The sequence below is a fragment of the Miscanthus floridulus genome, chromosome 9 (genome assembly GCF_019320115.1).
Source record: "Miscanthus floridulus cultivar M001 chromosome 9, ASM1932011v1, whole genome shotgun sequence".
Lineage (NCBI taxonomy): Eukaryota > Viridiplantae > Streptophyta > Magnoliopsida > Poales > Poaceae > Miscanthus > Miscanthus floridulus.
In genome coordinates, this window is record NC_089588.1 from 16,421,070 (window position 1) to 16,444,013 (window position 22,944).

General features: G+C 49.4%; 1 protein-coding gene, 1 non-coding gene and 1 pseudogene across 2 annotated transcripts; 2 read left to right on the top strand and 1 right to left on the bottom strand.

Annotated features, from left to right (window-relative positions):
* Positions 1-22,944, top strand: part of LOC136483481 (uncharacterized) — a 257,753-nt pseudogene that overhangs the window by 161,172 nt on the left and 73,637 nt on the right.
* LOC136483482 (uncharacterized) lies at positions 546-12,087 on the top strand. Its single transcript, XM_066480567.1, has 22 exons — positions 546-681; positions 803-923; positions 1,252-1,331; positions 1,829-1,915; positions 2,052-2,102; positions 3,605-3,722; positions 3,804-3,860; positions 3,955-4,019; positions 4,143-4,226; positions 4,327-4,377; positions 4,492-4,554; positions 4,651-4,697; positions 4,799-4,865; positions 5,004-5,066; positions 5,211-5,297; positions 5,386-5,424; positions 5,522-5,743; positions 5,831-5,904; positions 5,987-6,035; positions 11,362-11,442; positions 11,561-11,654; positions 11,771-12,087. Exons 2-22 carry the CDS (start codon positions 806-808, stop codon positions 11,941-11,943), a joined length of 1,770 nt encoding a protein of 589 aa, XP_066336664.1. The 5' UTR covers positions 546-681; positions 803-805; the 3' UTR covers positions 11,944-12,087.
* LOC136484596 (small nucleolar RNA Z247) lies at positions 20,281-20,419 on the bottom strand. The gene has a single exon (XR_010766104.1). It is a non-coding gene; the product is annotated as a small nucleolar RNA Z247 (small nucleolar RNA).

Consider the following 22,944-nt stretch of genomic DNA (forward strand, 5'->3'; position numbering starts at 1 on the left):
CGCAATCCGTATGAAATTAATTTCCCGTCCATCCTCAGCATGCCCGGTTTCCTCCTGCACGGCCGCCTCGATCGGAGCCGCACACTCCACCGTCCGTCATCGTCAGCACACTCTTTCCCGCACTCGCTTCGCCATCTCCTGCTGCACGACGACCTGCTCCTGGACCAGAGCATCTATCTATCGTGGATCCACAGAAGGACCCGCCAAGCAGCGATCCTGGGCCCTTATCCGACAAGGAGTTGTTGGTGACATGAGTCCATGCATGCATGACAGGCCGGCCGGGGGGCTGCGTGACAGGCAGCGCAGCACAGCACAGCACAGCGTGGGGGTCGATCGAACTCCAATCGGTTCCCACGAATCCCTGCTGGAGGGGAACGTAAGCAAACTCAAACTCATGTCGTGTACTGTGTTCCCATGCCCCCGTCGCAGCGCACGCCACGCGGAAGTGCCAGGAAAGGCAGGCAACGGCTCGTCTGAAAATTGCTGCTATATATCTTTGGAGCCAGGGACACATACGTTTTTGCTGCCTCTGTATGTATGTAGATCAAAAGAGCTGTCTCTTAAAATCGTTTTTTTTAGTAGTGTATGTAGGATCTCGTTTCCATGCTGTCCCTTGTTGGCTGCCCAACCACAGGCATGTCTGAACTCATCGCCCTCATTCTTCTTCCACGTTTCTCTTAGGTAGGAGTATGACCAAGAGCAGTTTCGTTCCTTCCGGTTGTTGCTTGCCATGCGTTTGATTCCTCGGAAAAGCAAGCTCTGAAACCTTCATAAGTCGTACTAGTATTTTCGTCATGTGCAGAAGATGAAGTATGTACTAGTGACTGGCGGCGGCGGCAGTGGGATAGGGAAGACTGTCGCCGCCAGCAGCATCGGTGTCATCCTCAAGGCCTGCAGTCTGCGCGTCACCTTCATTAAGATAGGCATGTTCTTCTCTACACGCCCTTCCTGCTGAATTTCCCTGTGATGCAGTTTTGTTGACTCAGACTAGACTTGTCCAGGATATATAGTTCATCTTCTGTACTATATATTTTCCCCCTATATATGGAAACATTTCTCTATTTTTGTTGAAAACCAGTTTGATGTAGCTAGTAACTAAAAATTGTCTGTACCATAGGCATACTCATTCTAGAATCCCCATTTTAACTTTCCTCTGTACTTGTACTTGGTGAAATATGTGATTTGTTCACATGCATGGCTCTCTTTATATTACTTGCATATTCACATGCCGCAACACATTGATTCATTCAGATCCATATTTGAATACTGATGCTGGAACTATATCTCCTGCTGAGCGCGGGGAGGTTTTTGTTTTGAACGATGGCAGCGAGGTAAGAGCAACACCAATCTTCTATTCTAGTTCCCATCCTTACCTGTGTCATCGCATCAGTTGGATCGGATAAAAGTAACTATATAGTGTCACGGTAATACTTCCCCATTTCAATATGTAAGTTGTTTTATTTAGTTTTATTTTAAGTCACACTTGTCTAACTTTGACCAAATTTATAGAAAAAAATATATATTAACATCTACAATATCAAGTAAATTCACTATATATCAAAATAAATTTCATGGTGCAGTACTTAATGAATCTTATTTGATGTTGTAGATGTTTATGCATTTTTCTATAAATTTGGTCAAAGATAGAGAAGTTTGACCTAAGACAAAGTTAAACGACTTGCAATTTCAAATGGTAGGAGAATATTGTTTTAATTTTATGAGTGCTTACTTGATTGATGCTAGCTAATCCACAAATTAAAACTTGGATGAAAACGACATTTTGTTTTTATTCCAGGCTGATTAAAATCATGATGGTATGATATGATAGGTCCACATGGATCTTGGAGACTACGAGAGATTCCTGGATGTCGAATTGACGGGAGACAACAACATAACAGCTGGCAAGATCTATCGGGCACTGACGTTATCATATTCTATGCAATTTGTATCTAGCTGGCACTGACCTTATCATATTCCTATGCAATTATTTGTCGATGTGGACAGATTTGTTGTCTGTTTCCTGTGACGTGGTGCCTCTTGATTCTTTGCAGTTTGTGATAGATAAGGAGAGAAGAGGAGATTATCTAGGGAAAACAATTCAGGTTTGTCAGTGTAGTCCCAAAGTGCCTATCATAGATTGAAATGAACTCCATGCCGTGGGTATGTGATTTAAGATGGGAGGGGTAAATTGGATCAATACAAACTTTTCTAACTTAGCGCTCTAACTTGATGCTACACTAGTCTAAGCTACTCTAGAAAAGATAAAGGCACACAAGTGGAATCATAAACACAGTAAGTAAAGCTGAAGTGCGCAAACTTCTGAGGCGCGACGATGTATCCCATGGTATCGGTTGCCAAAATGTAACTCATAGTCCATATTTGAGCTCCACAAATGACGATATGCTTCCTGTTACCAAGCCTCCCCCGATTATGGTGGTGGGATCGCCACCAAGGCTCCCGCCAACCAAGACAAATGTCATAAACCACCTTGGCTCATCACTTGTTGCCCGACTTTTCTGGTCACCTTGGCACCATCCACTACGGAGCTTCTTCATCAAGGACAGGATCTCCTCTTTCCCCACTCACGGTGTCACTGCCGCTCCGCACCAAGCTCAGAGGGTCGTTAACATTACTGGTGAGCCATGCATCAAGGCTCCAAGGATCCGGTACAAGAAGATTACAATAGCATCTATCTCACTCTCTCAAACTAAGACTCAAACAAGCTCTAGATCTAGCACTAAGCATAGAGTTAAGGCCTGGAGGTAATCTTTAAGCTATCATATGGTGGATAGTGTGTTCTACACATGCAATAGTTTGTTGGGCTTCAATGGACTCCCAACACGCCCCAAAATGACTGGTTATACGGGTATATACAGTTCCTACACCGAAAACTAGCCATCGCAAATCAGCTGACAAATTTTACGCTCTACGAACCGTCTGGCATGTGTAATTTGGCTTCCACCTGAAAGTCCGGTCAGTGTAGCTGTTTGCACTAGTCTTTGCAACTTTTGATTGTAGGGTGCATCTTCAATTGTCCTGTGCCTTCATATCTTCACCATCGAACTGTTCAGTTGTGTTTTACTCCAGTCCAAAACACCTAGCTTCTATCGTTCGTCCAGCGACTGTCCGGGGCCTCTCGTCACCTTCATGGGATCATCCGGTCTTCACACTTGCACAGTAACTTTACCGTTTGTCATCACCGAACCATTCAATAGTCTGGTACCTTCATATTCCAGAGATGTGTTTACCCGCAAAAAAATATTCCAGAGATGCGGACCATCTGGTGCTCTATATTTTTCTGGTTTTGCTGATTTTGACTTGGTTAATTCTTATCTGGACTTCGCATCAATTTTTTCCCCTCACATCCTAGGATCTAACATAATCTATGAATCATATTTTAGCAGAAATGTTAGTCCTAGTTGATTGTTTTGTTATTTTAATCACCAAAATCATTGAGCAACATGGCATAGAGCCTGTTAGCTACATAGTTTTTGTGCTGATCTCATCTATTTAAAATGTTTTGCCTATCATAGTTTATGTGCTCTCATCTATTTAAAATGCTAGCTTATGGAAGTTGCAAATGTATTTTTCTCAACATTCTAAGATTGTACCTCACATTACGGATGCAATACAAGAATGGATCAAGCGTGTCGCAATGATTCCTGTTGACGGGAGAGAAGGGCCACCGGATGTTTGTATCATTGAGCTGGGAGGGACAATAGGTTTGGGAATTATACAGACCAATTTTCGGATGATATGCTCACCTAAAATCTTGTAAAATCTTTTTATCCTTAACCGTGCAGGCGATATTGAGTCGAGACCATTTACTGAAGCTTTGAGCCAGTTCTCATGCCGAGCTGGTGATATTTCTGTATAGATTTTACCCAATAAATTGGCTGCCTGGTGTTTTTCATCTAATTGCTTGGGCTAATATTGTCTACTTATGTACTTTAGGCCCAAAAAACTTTTGTCTGGTACATGTCAGTCTTGTTCCTGTTATAAACGTGGTCGGAGAACAGGTAAAATATCAAAGACATCTATTGTTTGGTTTTCAATTTTTTATGTGATTCATTTTATAAAATATCAATTATGTGAGTCACTAAATTTTGTTTTCTTCTATGATTTTATCTGAAAAAATACAGAAAACTAAGCCTACCCAATACAGTGTTAGGTGCCTTCGAGACCTTGGATTGGCACCAGATCTACTGGCCTGTCGTAGCACAACAGTACATAGCTTTTTGTTCTCTAGTTGCAGTCACACCCGACATTTGATCATCTTATTCTAATAATGGTATCAATACGCTGCTTTTATTATATGTTTTGTAGCCTCTGAACAAAAATGTCAAAGAGAAGCTTTCACAGTTTTGCAATGTTCCGGTATGAGACTATGGAGGTCATATCGAGCACTATTTTGTCTGTTATGAAGCAATTATTCAGCATTCATATTTTATATATATGTGCTTGAATTGAATCCTTAAACAACATTTACAGGTTGAATGCATTATTACCCTACATGATATTCCAAATATTTGGCATCTCCCTTCACTTCTTAAAGTGCGTTATGTATTCCATATGTTTTTACCAAAATTGGGAAAACACTGGTCTTTAAACACCAGTTGTTGCAAATATAATCTCCACTTCTGATGTCAGGATCAGAAGGGTCATGAAGCTATTTTAAAAATGCTAGGACTTGCATGGTTAGCCCTTTGAATTTTCTGGATTAAAACACAACTCGTAAAAGGAATGTATCACTTATCTTATTTTGTTTCCTTTTTGTTATCCCATTTGTAATATGCAGCTTAGCTATAGAACCTAAGTTGGATGAATGGATGGAAAGGACTACATGTGAGCACCTCCATGATCCAGCGGTATATTCCCATACACTGTATCTTCCTTTTCCTAGTACTGTCGTATTCTTCAGTTTATCACATTAAATATATAACAAGCTATATCTCATGTTTCTCTCTTCCTTTTGCATTTCAATGGAGCACAATTTCTTGCAGGTCAAAATAGCGGTAGTTGGAGAACACCCTTATCATGCCAATGCATACCACTCCGTCTTCGAGGTTAATGATGATCCTTGACTTTATTTTATTCTATTATTGGTGAGGATAGGATCCTTGACGTTTACTGATTATAGTTCTCTCCAATCTCCTTTCTCCACCAAAGGAAAAATAATTGTACATTCATCAAGATATTTATGCATCCAGGCCATCCGCCACGCGTCGGTTGCTTGCCAGAGAAGGCTTGTTGTCAATTGGTTCCCTGCTTCAGACGTAGTACAAGAGACTGCAGAGGTTTCAAAAGTTCCGTCATACTCTTACGTTCAACATCACTGCAGTTGCTGTCATGGTTTATTAATCATTCTGCCAATTCTTTTGATAGTCACCAGACCTCCATGATAAGGCATGGAGCCTACTCAAGGTGACATGCATACTTGTATACTATTAAAAGATAAGTATCAGATATCATTGTTCGTCCAATATGATACGCAATAACTGAGATGCAAAAAATCTTTCAGTGTGCAGATGGAGTCCTAGTTCCAGGAGGCTTTGGTCATGTTGAAGGCAAAATTCTTGCTGCTAAATATGCCAGAGAAAACAATGTCCCATACCTAGGCATATGCTTGGGGATGCAGGTTGCCGTCATAGAATTTGCACGATCTAATCTTGGCCTGAAGGATGCAAACATTGGAGAGTTAGATGCTGGCACAAGACATCCTTGTCTAATCCTAATGCCCGAGGTAACAGTTGTTGCAGAATTTCTATGGGCTTGCATTTTTTTTTTACATGTCCGTTTCATGATGTTACTGACTGAATGAGTATGGAAGAGTTCGGAAACACTTATGCGTGTGGGAACAAAGAGGACTTTCTTCAGAACAACGGACTGTAAAGCTGCTAGGCTGTATGTATCAGGTAGATGCTTTGTGTTAATTAGGTTCTGTCTACACTAGTAATTGGGACTTGGTTTCTGTTTCTCACAACAGATACGGCAATGCAAAGTACGTGGATGAACGCCAAAGACAGAGATATATGGTGAGAATCATTGCCCAATATATATATGGCATTATACTGTTGGCCAGGAACCACGAGATGGATCTCAGATTCAGATCGGATCTGGTAAAGTCAGAGGGCAGCTTGGCCTTGGCCGCTTGTTGGAATTAAAAATGCAATGGCTTGTCTTTTACAATAGTACTGCCCCTACTTTTATGGGCAAGGGGCAGACAACATCTTCTACTTTCTACCTGATCCAGCATATCTCCTAGTCACTAAAGTGGATGCTGAATATATTCCTAAATGCAAAAGTAAATTGCAGAAAGGTAAGATACAAGTGCCGAGCACTAGAAGTGATCTGCTGCAGCTCAATCCTCTCCCTCATCACCTGGAACTTGGACTTTCCCGGCGACTTGGTGAGGATATCAGCCAGCTGATCAGTGGTGGCAATGTGGCTAGCCTTGATGCTCCCATCCTCCAAGCAATCCCTGATGAAGTGGTAGTTGATGCGAATGTGCTTGCTTCTTTCATGAAAGATAGGATTCTTGGCCAGAGCTAGAGCAGACTTGCTGTCCACCTTCAGCTCAACCACATCCACATTCCTGCCAAGGAGCTCTGCCAGCATCCTTGACAGCCATAGTGCCTGAGTTGCTGCAGTGGTGGTGGCGATGTACTCTGCTTCACAGCTCGAGAGGGCCACCACCTTCTGCTTGAGAGACCGTCAATAGACCAAGCAACCACCGAGGAAGAACATGGTCCCGGTTGTGCTCTTGTTGGTGTCCACGTCTCCGGCGAGGTCACTGTCGCAGTAGCCGACGAAGTGCGCTGTGTCGGGGGCCCTGCCGTAGTGAAGACCGTAGTCGAGGGTGCCTGCCACGTAGCGAAGGATGCGCTTGATGGCCTGCAGATGCTCCATCGTGGGCCGCTCCATGAACCGGCTCACGTACCCGACGACGAACGCGAGGTCCGGACAGGTATGGACAAGGTAGCGCAAGCTCCCGATCAGCCGCCGGTAGTGTGTGGAGTCAACCTCCTCCGCCGTGTTGTCACTACTGAGCTTGAGCCGCTCCTCCATCGGGGTGTGGGCTAGATTGCAATCCGTCATGCCGCCGAGCTCGAGGATGCGCTTGGCGTAGTGGGTTTGGCAGAGGGCGATGCCGCTGGCGTCTTGGCGCACTTCGATGCCGAGGTAGAAACAGAGGAGGCTGAGGTCGCTCATATCGAATTCCTTCTTCATCTGCGCCTTGAACGCCTCCACTCTGTCTCCTTCAGCGCCGGTGATGATGAGGTTGTCGATGTAAACGCCGACGAGCAGAACAGAGCGCCCGCTGCCCCACCGGTACACTGCCGCCTCATGCGTGCTCTACTGGAAGCCCATCTTCTTGAGCGTGGCGTCGAGCTTCGTGTTCCAGGCTCACGGGGCCTGCCGCAGGCCGTATAGGGCCTTGCGCAGGCAGTACACCTTGCCTTCTTCTCCAGCGATGGCGAATCCCTGTGGCTGGCGCACGTACACCTCCTCCTTGAGGTCGCCGTTGAGGAAGGCGGACTTGACGTCCATGTGGTGGACTCGCCAGCCCTCCTGAGCCGCTAGCGTGAGGAGGACATGGACTGACTCCATGCACGCCATAGGGGCGAAGGCGTCGTCGTAGTCGATGCTCTCTTGCTGGACGAAGCCGTGCGCCACCAGCCATGCCTTGTGCTTGATCACCACGCCTTGATCATCCTTCTTGAGCTTGAACACCTATTTGAGGGTGATGGGGCGGTGGCCACCGGGCAGTGGCACCAACTCACAGGTGCGGTTCTGCTCGACGGACTTGAGCTCCTGCTCCATCGCCACCCGCCATGTCGGATCACCCTATGCCTCAGCATAGGTGGTCGGCTCACCGGCATGTGTTAGATGAAGCTGGGCAAAGAGCCGCTCTACCTGGCTTGATGCAGGCTGGTCATCGAGGATGTTTGCCACCGTGTGGTACCGCAGGGGCTCATCGTCATAGTAGGTGTCCAATCGGTCTTCATCGTCCTCCAGTGGAGTCGCAAACTCGATCTCAGACTACCGACCAGTGGGCGAGGTAGGAGATGCCGCGGTTGGGGAAGAAGATGGTGTGGTCGGATCGGTAGCTGGTGAAGTTCTTGCGGCCACCGACCAGTCTCCGATGTTCGGAGTGTGTGCTGATGTTGTCTGCTGCGGTGCCGATATGGTCCACTGCGAAGCTTAAGTGGTCGGCTGGGTTGCCGATGAGCTGCCAACCGCCACCGATGAGTTGACGAGCTCCCCCGGATTTGGTGATGGCGAGCGCGGCGGAGCTGGCGAAGTGGTCGGCAAAACTGGTGGAGTGGTCGGCGAGGCTGGTGTAGTGGTCGGCGAGGTTGGTGCAGTGGTCGACGCGACTCCAGCCCACGCATACTTGACGGTGAAGTCATGTAGAGCTGTCGCCGATCCATCATTAGCCGCCTTGTCCCACTCCTAGCCACGACCTTCGTCGAACACCATGTCGCGCGCCACTCGCACACGCTGCATCACCAGGTCGAACACACGATAGGCTTTAGCCCCATCAGCGTAGCCGATGAAGACCCCCGGTGAGCTGCGATCGTTGAGCTTGTCAACATGGCCGAGCTCCTTGATGAATGCCAGGCAGCCAAAAACGCGCAGATAGCTGACTACCGACTTGCGCCCATGCCAGGCCTCATACAGCATCTTGTCGTCGAGCGTCTTGGTTGGCGAGTGGTTCAGTAGGTGCACGGCGGTCATCACGGCCTCACCCCAGTAGATCGCCGGCTTGCCCCGCTGCTTGAGAAGTCACAGGCGGTGGCGACCACTGTCTGGTTGCGGCGCTTGACAACTCCATTCTGCTGCGGAGTGTATGGCGTAGAGTAGTGGCGCTGAACCCCCTCGTTGGCGAAGTACGCCGCGAACTCAGCCACCATGAACTCGCCGCCATTGTCCGTGCGCAACACCCAAAGCTTGCGGCTGCACTCCTTCTCCGTAGCTGCCTGATGACGCTTGATGGCGTCCACGGCTACTGCCTTGGTATCGAGCAGGACCGCCCATATGTAGCGGGACACGTCGTCGACAAGGAGGAGGAAGTAGCGCCGTCCTCCATGTGTGGCCAGAGTCACTGGTCCGCAGAGGTCAGCATGCACGAGCTCCAGCTTCTGCTTGGTGTGGAAGCTCACCTGGCGGGGAAAGGGGAGCCGACGTTGCTTGGTGAGGATGCAGGTGTTGCAGAACTGCTCCACATGGTCGACGCGTGGCATGCCCAGCACTATCTCCTTATTGCCGAGTAGCTTCAGGGCCTCGAAGTTGAGGTGCCCAAAGCGCTCGTGCCACCACCAGGCGTCGTCATCGTGGTAGGCTGCAAGACACACAGGCTGCGCCACCTACATATGGAGAACATAAAGGCAATTGGTGCCTCTGTTCACCTTGGCGAGGAGTCACCGACCACGATCATAGATGCGCAGTATTCTGTGCTCGATCTCCACATGCGAGCCATTCTCATCTAGCTGTCCCAAGCTGATGATGGAGTTCCTCAGCGTGGGGATGTAGTAGACACCGGTGAGCATCTGGTGCTCGCTAGTCTTGGTAGTGAAGATGACAGAGCCGACGCCCTTGATCTCCACGGCGGAGGCATCCCCGAACTTGACGGAGCCTCACACGCTGAAGTCCAAGTCGGAGAAGAACTCACGCTGACCAGTCATATGGTGGGTGGTGCCGGTGTCGAGGTACTAACCGTTGATCTTGTCATCACCGGGGTCAGTGCCGAGGAAGGCGTGGGCACGCGGCTCATCGAGGTGGAGCAGAGCGGAGGCGGCCGATGCAGGAAGGGGAAAGCTTGAATCTTTCTCCTCCTCCCCTGTTTATTGTCGTAGCTCAATGCACCCATGCACCAAGAATAGGGTATGGACCCCCTCCTCTACTTGCGCGATGTGAGCCTACCCACCACGGCTTGGAGGAAGGCGACAGTCCTTGGCCCAATGGTTGGTCCTACCGCAGTTGAGGAAGGTATCATCTCGGGTCGCCGTGTGCTCGACGGCGGCGCCGCCATCAACACCAGTCTACGCCCGAGGTCCTTTCTCCTCCTTCTTGCTGTTGCGTGGTGGGCGATGATGCTCCCAGGGCGGACCAGAGCCGGAAGCCTCATCCTTCTTCTTGTCGAAGGCCCGCCACTGCTCGGCAGTGTAGAGCAGCTTGCCTCCGGTGGTGCTCGGCTCGGTGTGGGGCGCCTCCTAACGATCTTGCACCACCTTGATCCTCCCGGTGACCTCCTCGATGGAGAGCGCCTCGAAGTCGAGGAGCATCTCGATCGCCAGCACGTTCTGGGAGTACTTCTTCGGGATGTAGCCTAGGAGCTTCCCCACCGCGTGAGCGTCGATGATGACAGTGTCGCCGTTGCGCGCCATGTGCTCCTTCAGGCTAGAAAGGCGAAAGGAAAATTCCTCGACTTGCTCACCGGGATTAAAGGCGAGGCCTTCCCACTCCTGTCGAAGCCACTGCAGCACTGCTCGAGGCGCGTGGTGGCGATAGAGTCCCAGGCCTCCTTTGCCGTCGCCTTGTTAGCGAGGGAGGCGCTGATCTCTCGCAGCATGGTGGCGCACAACTCCTCCAACGTCCGTCGATCGTCGTGGAACTCATGGTAGTTGGTCCTCGTGAGCATCGGCCATGGCGTCCCCGCTCCGGAGTCACGGTAGATGGTCTGCACCATCGGCTGCGCCACCACAGGGTGGTCGCGGCGTCTGTGGCGCCGCTCTGGTGACAGCGACTGAAGACGACGCCCTACTGGGCTTTGCGATCCGCCGACCGGCTCCCACTCCATCTCGACGTGTAGCGCTGTAGCCGCGGCCTCTGCGGCAGCAAGGTGCGTCGTGCGATCGTCGGCTCCTGCTGCTACTGCACCGCCGGGGTTCCTCACCGCACCGGTAGCTGCAACAGTGACATGCGCTCTCTCGATCTGGCTGGCGGTGGACATGGCTGGTCACCGTACTCTCATGAACTTAGCTCTGATACCAGTTGTTGGCCTAGAACCACGAGATGGATCTCAGATTCAGATCGGATCTGGTAAAGTCAGAGGGCAGCTTGGCCTTGTCTGCTTGTTGGAATTAGAAATGCAATGGCTTGTCTTTTACAATAGTACTGCCCCTGCTTTTATGGGCAAGGGGCAGAGAGCATATTCTACTTTCTACCTGATCCAGCATATCTCCTAGCCACTATAGTGGATGCTGAGTATATTCCTAAATGCAAATGTAAATTGCAGAAAGGTAAGATACAAGTGCTGAGCAGTAGGCTTATCTAGTTATCTATCATATACATGAAAAATCACTTTGAAAATTACACTTACTACTGTCCCAAATTTGGAACCTGCCAAATTTCCAGGTGAACCCTGAGATGGTTGACAAACTTGAGAGCGCCGGTGTAAGTTTTGTCGGTATGGATGAAACTGGACAGAGAATGGAGGTAATGCACTAATGCACGTTATGTTCACAATCTAGCATATTGAGCTTATGATAATTTGTTGTTCAGAGAACGGCATGCCAAACAAGAAATCTCATTGCATATATCCGCATGGATGCAGATACTGGAGTTGCCTTCACACCCATATTTTGTGGGAGTTCAGTTCCATCCGGAATTCAAGTCCAGGCCAGGCAAACCTTCTCCGTTATTTATGGGTAAAATTGAGTGGCCCGAACCAATATCTACATCAATTCTCAACATACAATCAGAGATAATACTTGCTTAGCTTAGAACCGAGTGCAGTGTGATGAGCTTGGTGTACTTGTTTCAGGGCTGATAGCTGCGTCATCAGGGCAACTGGACACCGAGTCGACGAGCCTTGGCCTTGGGAACAGACCTATTCCCATGAAATTAGTATTGTCCGGATCAAGCTTTGGCTACCCTAGTGGCCGCAAGGATGGCCTCCTTGGTTTGCACAGCTCAGGAGCAGCACTAGCTCGTTAACAGCTCAGTATCAAAGCCAGTGCAACTTGCGTCCTGCTTCCTTATCTATGTTAAAGATGTAATCGTGTTGTGTTTGTAAGGTTGTGTAGCGTGGTTAGTTGGCACAGAGTAGCTTTGGTGACCGCGTCCTTCGTGAGCGCTAGCATCGGGCGTGAGAGCGTTGTGCGCCTAAGAGATCGGATCATGGATCCTTGTAACAATCTTGTCATATAATTTTTTTTACCAATTCTAGGGGGGGGAGTTCCCACCTACTTATATTGAATCGAAGGAGCTAAAAGCTCAAACAGTACAGCATACTTTCGGTATACCAGAAGGTGTACACAAAGCAGGAGAGGGAGGTGTGGATAGACAGAGCGGAGAGAGCAAAAGAAGAGTCGATACAGCAACTCAGCACAGGCCACAGGCAAAGCCATGACACCACCTGTCAGACAACTACCAATCACCGAAGAACACCACCGCCGAACAACATACTCACCAACGCGCCATGATTATTGTGCAACCACACCACCCCTCGTATCTACGCTGATCCAAAGCCATTCTCTGTGATGGGGCACAATAGAAAGGGGACTAAAGGTGGTGAGAAACACTCCAACCAAGGCACGCCAAAGACGACGACCTCCCTTTAAGCTGAAGGCAACACCTTTTGCAGCACATCCAGGCTCCACATACCGTAATCCAACGCCAAAACAAGGGGAGGAATCCTTGAAGGGGAACGATGGAAGAGGTGGACCGCCCGGCATAAGATTTGATGACACCACCAACAGGAGACCGCCGACCAAGCAGAGGCACCGAAGGCAGACACTCACCAGGCCATGACAGGAGTCGAACTTGCAGTGCCAGCCATATCCGTAGCTAGGCAGGCACAAGAGAAAGGACAAATCAAGGGGAAACAGGAGCAAATCAGCACAAGCCACAGGCAAGCCATGGCACCAATCGTAAGCCAACCACCAATCACCGAAGAAACGCCACCGTCGAACAACATACTCACCAACGCACCACGATTGTTGTGTAACCACACCACCCCTCATAGCTACGCCGGTCCAAAGCCATTCTCTGCGATGGAGCACAATGGAAAGAGGACTAAGGGTGGTGAGAAGCACTCCAACCAGGGCACGCTGGAGATGACGACCTCACTTTGAGCTGAAGGCAACACCTTTTCCAGCACATCTGGGCTCCACATACCGTAATCCAACGCCAAAACAAGGGGAGAAATCCTTGAAGGGGAATGACGGAAGAGGTGGACCGCCCGACATAAGATTTGATGATACCACCAACAGGAGACCGCCGACGGAGTAGAGGCGACAAAGGCGGACACTCTCTAGGCCATGACAGGAGTCAAACTTGCAATGCCAGCCATGTCCATCACCAGGCAGGCTCAAGAGATGAACGAAAGAAGCGGGGAGCAGGAGATGCCCCACACAGGTGACATGGGGCAAGGTTCTGCGGAGGTGGAGCTGCAAGGAGACACAGACTGCAACGATGCCTTCAAGAAGGAGAGCGACATCCACAGACGCCACCATTGTTGGAGGGAGCGGCATGTAGGGATTGCCTTTCGACTCAAGATCGACGAGCAAGCATATGGCGGAATGGAAATTTCGACGACGCCTTCAAGGAGGAAGATGACGCGGGCCGCGACACCGCCGTTGGCCCGGAGCTAAGCCCGAGCAGGGCTTTCGCCCAGTTTCCAATCCATCACGCGAGCACTCGACATCTGCATGGCCATCACGACAACAGCTGCTACACGAAGCACAACAAGGCGGCCAGCAGCAGCTGCCGGCTGCCCTGCGGCCAGGAGCAGCGGCCAGGTATGCACGTGTAGCCCTGTGGCCAGCAGCAGCAGCTGGGCACGCACGTGATGCCCTGCAGCTAGCAGCCGGTTGCCGGCAACCCTGCCCACGGGCCTCCGCCCGCGGTCGGCCTAGGCCGGTGGGACTTGACGACGGTAGCAGCGGCCGGCGCGGCCCGCCTCGCCGAGCGGCCAAACCATGGTCACAGAGGATAGCCAGCGGCCGAGGAGCAGCTTGGGGAAGGGGAGGACACACAACCACTGCCAACTAAAGGGGACGGAGCTAGATCTACCCAAATCCAAACATCCGGCAACGGATGGCGTGCCATCACGAGCAGCTTGCAGATCCACGTGAACCACCGCAGGAGGAAGCAGATCCGGGCAAGGCCGCCACGGATCCACCGAAGAAACACCGGAAACGGTGAGAAGCCGGCAGCCATTAGAGAGAAGGATGGGAGAGGAGAGGTCGCCGCACGCCAGAACTTTCTAGAGCAGCAGTGGGGCCCGTCGTTGCACGCTAGGTGGTGGTGACAGTGGCTGGGGATGAGCTATGGCGGTAGAGATTGAGCCGGTGGCGGCGGTCGCCCCTCCCGTCGACCTGAGAGACAACGCGGAGGGGTACGGGACCTGATCCCAAGAGGATCAGTGCGTTCTGGTATTCTTTCATGGTATCAAAGCCTCCACGATCCACAAGCGCTCCGCACTCCATCTCCAGCAACAACTCCACGACCTCCCAGATGCTCATCTCCATGCCTACGCCTATGCCTGTAGCTAGTCATGTCATCAATGTGAAGCTCACGCAGGAGAATTACCTGCTTTGGTTGACTCAGAGCTTCCCTATAGGAGAAGCCAGGGTCTCGTCGGCTATGTGGACGGGTCAATTCCGGCTCCGAATCAGACCATGATGGTCACGCCGTCAGAGGAAACCGGCGGCTGCCGCACCGTCGTCAACCCTGAGTACACCAGCTGGTACCACCAGGATTAGCTTCTGCTTAGCCTCATCAACTCCTCGATCACCGAGGACATCCTGGCCACATTGGTCGGGGCAACCACAGCGCGCGACGCCTGGAGGACACTGGAGAAGATGTTTTCGTCGGCCTCTCGTGCCCAGGTCATGCAGGTCTGGATGCAACTCAACATGATCCAGAAGGACTCAAGCATCGCCGACTACTTCAGCCAGGTGAAACGCCTCAGCGACACTCTCGCCGGCATCAGCAAGCGGCTTGAAGATGAAGAACTCATCGCGTACCTACTGCGCGGTCTCGGCCCCGACTACGATGCACTGGTGATGAGCATCACCACGCGCAGCCACACGTATACCATCAGTGACGTCTACGCACACATGCTTAGCTACGAGATGCGACAGGATCACAACAACAACCGCGGCCAGGTATCATCAGTAAACAATGTCAACAGATATCCGTTACGTGGTGGTAGCAACGCTAGGCGCAACGGTTGCGGCCGTGGCCGCGGCGGTGGTCGCTCGCAATAACGGTGGACGCTCCAACCGTCCACCCCAGTGAGGACCTGCGGTCAACAATGGCGCCTCCAGCAGCAATGGGCCACTTTGCCAGATCTATGGCAAACCCAATCATGACGCACTTCAGTGCTATCATCGCTTCAATCTGTCATATCAGGCAAACGACCACGTCAAGCAGGCGGCGACGGTCACCAGTAGATACCCCATCGACCCAAACTGGTACGTAGACACAGGAGCTACTGACCACATCACCAACGGCCTCGAGCGCCTCACCACCAAGGACCGCTACACTGGATCGGAGGCGATCATGTTCAAGTTGCAAACGGGGCGGGTTTGTCTATTTCTCATATTGGTCATTCATCTATTACTGGCTTAGTTTGACCCCTTCGCTTGAACCATATTCTACATGCCCCCAAGATCAATAAGCATTTGATTTCTGTTCGCAAATTAGCCTATGATAATGATGCTTTCGTCGAGTTTCATCCAAACTCTTTCTTTGTCAAGGATCGAGCCACGGAGACTCTACTTCTCAAAGGCACATGTAGAGATGGTCTTTACATCTTGCCATATAACAAAAAAGCACTCTTGTCAGCCAAAGTCTCTGAAGAACAATGGCATCGACGACTTGAGCATCCAGCAGCACCTGTTACTCTTAGAATCTTGCAGGACAATAACATAGCAGTAGGACCAAGATTTCTCCTTCCTTGATTTGCAATGCTTGTCAACTAGGAAAATCTCGTCAGCTCCCTTTCAGTATCTCTGACTCTGAGCATGTATCTACTGCACCTTTACAGTTGATTCACACTGATGTAACATCAGTGAATAATTCAAAATATTATATGTCGTTCATTGATGATTATAGTAGATATGTCTGGATTTACTTTCTGAATTGCAAGTCTGATGTTGAACCTATATTCTACCAATTCCAAAAACATGTCGAACACATTTTTATTTCAAAAATCCGTTCAAATATCAGCGTTTGCACCGTTATTTTGCAAATTCAGGAATAGATCATCGCATCTCGTGTTCTCACACTCACCAGCAAAATGGGCTGGCAGAGCGAAAACATCGACACCTTGTCAAAACTGGCCTCTCGACCCTTCTCGCTCAAGCTCAAATGCCACTACGTTTCTGGGATGAGGCATTTAACACTGCCTGTACCTGATCAATAGGATGCCCAGTCGTACAATTGACAATGATAGTCCCTTCCATAAACTTCTTGACACACGTCCTGATTATTCTATTATTCTAGATTGCGAGTATTTGGTTGTGCCTGCTGTGAAATTAGTTGAACGTGATACCCGTTGGGGTTCACGGTTTCGTGTTGCCCCCATCGTGGTTATACAACAGATGGTGTCTTGTGTTACAAGAAGAAGATAAAAGGAAAATACAATCAGTTGTAATCAGTGCTATACTTCCTAATCTGTAGATACACGAGATCACCAATACAAGGAAACCGTATACACTGTCAATCATTCAGAAATCCTAACACCCTCCATCAATCGCAACTGTCACCAAGTTGAGATTATTCCTGAATGCAGTAAGTTGCCGAACAGGGAGAGCTTTTGTAAATTTATCTGCTATTTGATCCGCTGAGCTGATGAACCTGATGTCTAACTGTCTTGGTGCAACTTGTTCTCTGACAAAATGGTAGTCTATCTCTATATGCTTGGTTCTGCCGGCGTGAAACACAGGATCGGCTGACAAGTACTGAAGGATGTGGCACCTTTAGTTCTTGTAGTAATTTTCGAACCCACATTATTTCAGAAGTTGCATTAGCCATGGCTTTGTACTCTGCCTCTGTACTAGACCGAGAAACATTAGCTTGTTTTCTTGCACACCATGATATCAAGTTGGCACCAAGAAATACAGCAAAGCCCCCTGTAGACCGACGATCATCAGGGCATCCGGCCCAGTCAGCATCTGAAAATGCACTCACCAACATTGAGGATGACTTACTGATCTTAAGCCCTAGGCCCATGGTCCCTTTTATATATCTTAAAATTCGTTTGATGGCCTCCCAATGTGTAGTTGTAGGTGAGTGAAGGAACTTGCAGACTTTATTGACCGAGAATGAGATGTCAGGTAGGGTTATGGTCAAATATTGAAGTGTACCAACAATACTTCTGTATTTTGTTGAATCATTTGGTCCCAACTTGACTCCATCATTCAGTGATAATTTTCAGAAGTGACTAGAGGCGTACTGACCGGTTTGCAGAGATTCAGCCCAACTCGGTGAAGAATTCATTGGCATACCGTAGCGCCCCCTTCGACCGATGAACTTCTATACCGAGAAAGTTATGAAGATCGCCCAAATCTTTGATTGCAAAGTCTTTTTCAAGATCCTTGAGAAGAGCCACAGTAGCATCTTGAGATGATCTAGCAACTATGATGTCATCAACACAAACAAGCATGTATATAATATGTTTCCCTTTGTTATAAAAGAACAAAGATGTATCGGCTTTAGAGGGAAGAAAACCAAGTTGTTGCAACTTGTAACTCAAGCGTGAATGCCATGCACGCGGTGCTTGTTTAAGTCCATAGAGAGCCTTGTCCAACTTACATATATAATGTGGTGCATTTTTGTCTTCATAGCCTGGAGGTTGCCTCATGAACACATCTTCCTCAAGCACTCCATGAAGGAAAGCATTTTGGACATCAAGTTGCCGAAGATACCACCCTCGAGATACTGCAATAGACAAAACCAAACGAACTGTGGCCACCTTGACCACTGGACTAAAAGTGTCCTCATAATCAATGCCATAATGTTGCTTAAAACCTTTAGCAACCAGTCGTGCCTTGTATCTATCTATGGTACCATCAGCTTTCTTTTTTATTTTGTACACCCACTTACAATCAATAATATTTTGGCCATGATGAGGAGGAACAAGATGCCATGTCTTGTTCTTGAGCAGTGCTGCGAATTCCAAATCCATGGCCAATTTCCAATTCTTGTCACTGAGAGCATTATGAAGGCTTGAAGGTTCATCAGAGACAACTGCAATACGACCATAACGTACTGTGCCATCAGTATAAATTTTTGGTTTTGATATACCTCTCTGAAGACGGGTCACAGGACGTGCTGGGACTGCTGGAGCAGTAGGCCGAGTTGGAGGGGAATGCGCTGTGCCTGCCATCTGCTGATCCAAGGAGGATACTGTAGAAGCCGGTAGGACAGCTAGACCAGGCGCTCCACCTGATTCCTGTGACACTGCAGCAGGCTGATCCGTGGGTGATTCCTGTGATGTTGCAGCAGGCTGATCTGGGGGCAATTCAGCAGGTGTATCAGCCTCAGAGGCGCCACTTGCTCCCCCTCCGGCGATAGGTAGAAACCATCCTTGCTGAACACTGGTTTCTGCAGGAACATGACTGGAAGTTGATTCTGTAACTGCACAACCATCATTAGCACATAAAGAATTAATCAAAGAAGTGTCAGTAGTAGTGTCGTCCCCATGATCTGAAGAAGGATTTTGTAGATGTTCAGGTAGCAACAAAATTTCAGAGCGAAGACGTGCTCCAGCATTGGGATGAAGGGCGGAAAAAGGATAGATAGATTCATCAAAAACATCTCGTGAGATGTAAACACGACCTTCATCCACATCAAGGGACTTAAACCCTTTATGCATGTTACTGTAGCCAAGAAAAACACATTGCTTAGAACGAAATTGCAACTTTCGTGAGTTAAAGGGTCGAAGATTAGGCCAACACGCACACCCAAAAGTACGAAGGCTATTGTAGTCGGGCTGCTGTTTAAACAAGAGTTCAAGAGGTGTTTGGTCATGTATGACTTTGCTAGGAAGTCTATTGATGAGATAGGTAGCTGTTAGAAAAGCGTCATCCCAAAATTTTTGTGGCATTGAGGCTTGAGCAAGAAGAGAAAGGCCAACTTCAACAATATGACGGTGTTTGCATTCAGCGAATCCATTTTGTTGATGAGCATATGGGCAAGTGAAAAAAAAATCAGCTTTTGGTACTCTCCACCCCCAATCAGTTTGCATTGAGATGATTTTGCGGTTAAAAAGGCGCTCAACAAGGTTTCGAAAATCATGAAACCGCTGAAAAACTTCAGATTTGTGTCGAAGTAGATAAATCCATGTAAATTTAGAGTAATCATCAATAAAGCTCACATAAAAATTATTTCTTCCAACAGAAGTTGGTGTAGGGCCCCATACATCGGAAAAAACAAGTTCAAGAGGACTACTCGACACACTCGAAGACTTGGGGTATGGCAATTGGTGACTCTTGCCTTTCTGACAAGCATCACATACGGACCCTTTATTGGACTCAGAAATAAAAGGAAGCTGGTGCTTGCTGAGGATCTGCTGAACCACCAAGGATGATGGATGACCAAGGCGATTGTGCCACCGAGATGAAGAGGGCTTGGTGGCTGCAAGGACTTCTTTATTTGGAGTAGACTTGAGTGGATATAGGCCGCCCTCACATCTGCCATGAAGCAGCGTTTTCTTCGTTGCTCGATCCTTAATCAAAAAATAGTTAGGATGAAATTCAATAAAAGCTTGATTATCGGATGTAAGGCGGTGAACTTAAACTAAATTTTTGTTAGCTTCAGGGACATAGAGCACGTTATCAAGGATGAGATCACGATCGGGGGTACGAACAATACTACGACCAACTTGATCAATTCTCATACCTGCGCCATTTGCAACGTGCACTTGATCACCACCGTGGTACTTGTCACGCACCGTGAGTTTATCCCACTCACGGGTGATATGGTCGGTTGCACCGGTATCTATATACCAGTTTGTGTTGATGCCGTATGACGTGGTGGCGGAGGAGGCAGACTTGTTCTCTGGTACAGCAGAGAAGGACGCATCGAAGTGTTTGAAGCACCTCACAACAGTATGCACCTCCTTGCCGCAGAGCTGGCAGATGATCCCTGCGGTGCTCGACCCCGAAGAGGAGTTGGAGTTGGAGCCTTGACGTCCACCAAAACGGCCGTGGCCTTAGCCTCCACGACCATGGCCATGACCATTCCTGCTGCCGCAACCACCATAGGCAGCAAGGTTTGTAGACGAGCTGGAGTTGCCACCATGCAGCAAATTCATGCATTGCTCAAAGTTAATCAGCTGAGTGTAAAGCTCACCTAGGGAAAGGGGTTTGACACGCATAGCCACGGATGCCACGACAGTATTGAACTCAATGTCGAGTCCTGCCAGGATGTACGATGCCAATTCTTCATCATCCATCTTCTTTCCTGCGGATGCCATCTTGTCCGCAAGAGACTTCATGCGGCCGCAAGAGACTTCTGCGCCGTAGCAAGCGCCATGTGTGTGTTGATCACACGTGCTCGCGACTGCAACACAAACATACCTTCGATCTCCACCCAGACTGCCGTAGTGGTGGAGAAGGTTGAGACTTGCACGAGGATCTCGTGACAGACGGAGACCAGAAGGAAGTTGAGGACTTGCTGGTCCTTCACAACCCAGAGATCATACTCTGGGTTCGGCACCTACTCCGTGGACTTGTCGGGGCTCTTGGCGATGGTCTTGGCCAGCTCAATCATCGGATCGAGGATGTTCGCCATTTGCGCTCCACGAAGCGCCAACATCACTTGCGCATTCCAAAGCACATGGTTGTTCCTATTGGGAATGAGATCTCTCACACGGGTGAGCAGTCCGCTTACCGGCGCTCTTGCACACACACTAGGCGAGAGGTAGAAGAGGGAGGGAGAACAGATCACACATACAGCACAAGCACCAGCGTTGGCCGGAAGCTCAGCAGAGGAGACGGCAAAACTAAACTCGCTCTCTTTACTGAGTTGCAATGATAGCAATATATACAACTCTACCCATCTAGTCCTAGTACACAGACATGTCCGACTGTCATGCCGCTACAGTGACTAGATGTGACAGCAGGGCTGACTTTGGTGCCTGCCCCTACTGTGGCTACAGTGCGGCAAGGAGCCTTTCGGCGCCTGCCCAGTAGGGAAACCTTTCAGCGCTTGCTCCTGCCGTGGGTATAGAGGGAGAGCAGCATATTACTTTACAATTCTTCCCCTAATTCTGCTGCTAACCTGAGAACCTACACCATGCCGATCATTTTCTTCAGCTCCGTGAACTGAAGACGGCCGAGAGGATTGGTGAGGACGTCCGCGAGTTGCCGACCAGTTTCGATGAACTCGATGACGATCTGCCCTCCATCGACATAGTCCCTAAGGAAGTGGAACTTGGCGTCGATGTGCTTGCTCCGGTCGTGGAGAACTGGATTCTTCGCGAAGGCGATGGTGGGCTGGTTGTCCACCATCAGCGCTGGTGGGTAAGCTTCCACACCGGTCAGCTCGCCCAATAGCCGGCGCAGCCATACCGCTTGGCACGCCATTGTGGCCACCGCCATGTACTCCGCCTCGCACGTGGACAGTGCCACCACCTTCTGCTTCAGCAATAGCCATGAGATTGGGGCCGACCCGAGGAAGACGAGCACGCCAGAGGTGCTCCGCCATCCGTCGATGTCCCCTGCCATGTCTGCATTACTGAACACAATGAGCCGCAGCCCACTTCCACCGGTCTTAGGGAAGACGATCACCTCATCCATCATCCCTTTGATGTAGCGCAGCAGCCGCTTCATTGCGGCCCAGTGATCCTCTCGAGGATCCTCGTAGAAGCGACTGACGTAGCCCACGGTGAACACAATGTCCGACCTTGTGTGGACTAGGTAGCGTAGACCGTCGACGATGCTCTGGTAGAGTGTTGCATCTACCTTCGCCGCGGTGCTAGCCTTCGTCAGTTTCAAACGCTCCTCCATCGGAGTTGCACACGGCTTGCACTCAGCCATGCCGCTCTGCTCCAACAGCTTTAACGTGTACGTGCTCTGATTGAGCGTGAGCGCCTCCTTCCCCTGCTTCACCTTGATGCCGAGGTAGTAGGAGAGCGCGCCAAGATCGCTCATTCGAAAATGAGCTGCCATCTCACGCTTGAAGCTGTCGATGTCCTCTGCAAGCGCACCAGTGATGATCAAGTCGTCCACATACACGCCACCGACGAGCTCCTCCTTCCCCATCACTGCGTGTAGAGCGCATGCTCGATTGCGCAATGCGTGAACCCAAGCGCGCCCAGTGTGGCGTCAAGCTTAGCATTCCATGCTCGCGGGGCCTGCCGCAGCCCGTAGAGCGCCTTGCGCAGTCAGAGCACCTTATGATCCGCTCCCTTGATGGTGAAGCCCGGAGCTTGCCTGATGTAGACCATCTCTGCCAGCTCGCCATTGAGGAAGGCTGATTTTACGTCCAGGTGATGGACACGCCAGTCCTTCGCCACTGCCAGAGCTAGTAGCAGTCGAACGGGCTCCATGCGCGCTACCGGCGCAAAGACAAGGTGAAGTGACCATGTACATGCAAATCTATGTTGATGATATAATCATTGTCTGTCCTTCCAATACAGCTGCTGACAATCTCATTAAGAAACTGTTGGTTGATTTTGCTGTTAAGGATCTAGGACCACTTGAGTACTTCCTAGGAATAGAAGTGAAACATCAGACACATGGCATTTTGTTCTCAGAGAAACGATAACCTCTTGATCTACTCAAGAAGGCCAATATGGACAAATGCAAATCAATCTCCACTCCAATGGCTACAACTGAAAAGTTATTTTCAAATCAAGGGGAACCACTGAATGAAAATGACCAGTTCAGATATCGCAGCATAGTTGGTGGTCTTCAGTACTTAACTATGACCAGACCTAATCTGGCCTTTTTAGTAAACAAGGTGTGTCAATTTATACAG